This window comes from Cavia porcellus, unplaced genomic scaffold (genome assembly GCF_034190915.1).
Source record: "Cavia porcellus strain 051 isolate PalLab524CR breed Dunkin Hartley unplaced genomic scaffold, mCavPor4.1 scaffold_8, whole genome shotgun sequence".
NCBI lineage: Eukaryota > Metazoa > Chordata > Mammalia > Rodentia > Caviidae > Cavia > Cavia porcellus.
This window is the reverse complement of record NW_026947491.1, coordinates 48,262,412-48,263,917: the sequence shown is the minus strand read 5'-3', so window position 1 is coordinate 48,263,917 and position 1,506 is coordinate 48,262,412. Positions and strand designations below refer to the sequence as shown.

Below are 1,506 nucleotides of genomic sequence, written 5' to 3'. Positions count from 1 at the left end.
GTGCTGACACTTTGTGGTAAATAAGTGGATTTTGGTTTGCAGTTTGGGTACTTAGTCTCTAAAAGGCTCATCATCACTGCACTAAATGCTTCTCTTAGGAGCTGTTTTCAACTCCTTGCCAGGAAATTTGAAACAAATTTTTGATATATGCACACATTCAGTTTATATGAAATGTCACCCGAACAAAATATCACAAACATCTTTCAAGATTTTTGTTCCTTTTGAGGTCACTAACATGAATACAGATGCAACATTTTCCTAGTCATTTCCTTGAAGGCTTGTTTTACTTGTTTGTTCCTTAGAGTATAAATGAATGGATTCAGTAAAGGGGCAACTGAGTTGTTGAGCACAGCTACTCCCTTATTGAAGGCAACTCCTTCTTTAGCTGAAGGCTTTATGTACATGAAGATGCAGCTTCCATAAGAGAGGGAAATGACAATCATGTGAGAAGAACATGTAGAAAAAGCCTTCTTCCTTTTCTGAGCAGAAGGAATCTTCAGAATAGTTTTGATTATGTTTGTGTAGGAAAGAATAACCAGTACTAGGGTGGTCACTAAGATCAAAACTGCTAAAATAAAGTCAAACAGTTCCAGTAGACTTGTGTCTGAACAAGATATTTCCATGAGGGGTCCATAGTCACAATAATAATGATTTAGCACATTGGATGCACAGAACTTTAGCTGAGTGGTTGGGATGATTGGAAACAAGATGATCAAGAATCCACATAGCCAAGACCAGAGCACCAGCTGTATACAAGCCTTGTGGTTCATGATGGTTGCGTAATACAGTGGTTTACAGATTGCCACATAGCGGTCATAGGACATAGCAGTCAGAAGGTAAAACTCAGTGGCCCCAAAGAAGATGGCAAAGAAATACTGAGTGAAGCATCCAGCAAAGCTGATAGTTTTATTCCCAGTTAAGATGCTGAACAGTATTCTAGGAGTAAAAGTGGACGTAAAGAAAATTTCCAAGAAGGAGAAATTACGAAGGAAGAAATACATGGGAGTTTGGAGGTGAGAATCCAGTAATGTGAGGACAATGATGGTCAGATTACCTAAAATACTTAACAAGTATGTAAAAAAGAGAAAAAGGAAAATGACAGTTTGAAGTTCTGGGATATCTGTTAGTCCCAATAGGATGAATTCAGTTAGATTTTTCATTGCTGACTTCTATGCCTGTGAAGCTGTGAAAGAGAGAAATACATGATGAGAATGGGAGAGTAGCATTCCAGAATGTTGGGTAGAGGTTGTAGATTTCCCTTCAAATCTCCTTTCTTTATGGTAAAGTCTTCTGTCCAATCTGACCCAAACAGAATGTCTGTTGGTCTCAGTCTGATTCTTCACAAAATATGTTTGTAGATTCTCTACTAGGAAGGAGACTTTTGCTTCTAGGGCTCTCTACTCAGAACAGTACAATGACCATTTGACTTTACCAAATTCAAAATTATTCCTTTATTCTCTGTTTGTATTCCTCTTTGTATCCATGAAACCTTTTTATGATTATAGT

At 37.6% G+C, this 1,506-nt stretch overlaps 1 protein-coding gene across 1 annotated transcript; it reads right to left on the bottom strand.

The window, feature by feature from the left end:
- Positions 1–230: 230 nt before the first annotated feature.
- LOC100727146 (olfactory receptor 6C4-like) lies at positions 231–1,160 on the bottom strand. The gene has a single exon (XM_003475986.1). The coding sequence runs from the start codon at positions 1,158–1,160 to the stop codon at positions 231–233; it is 930 nt and encodes a 309-aa protein (XP_003476034.1).
- Between the last annotated feature and the right edge of the window lie 346 nt (positions 1,161–1,506).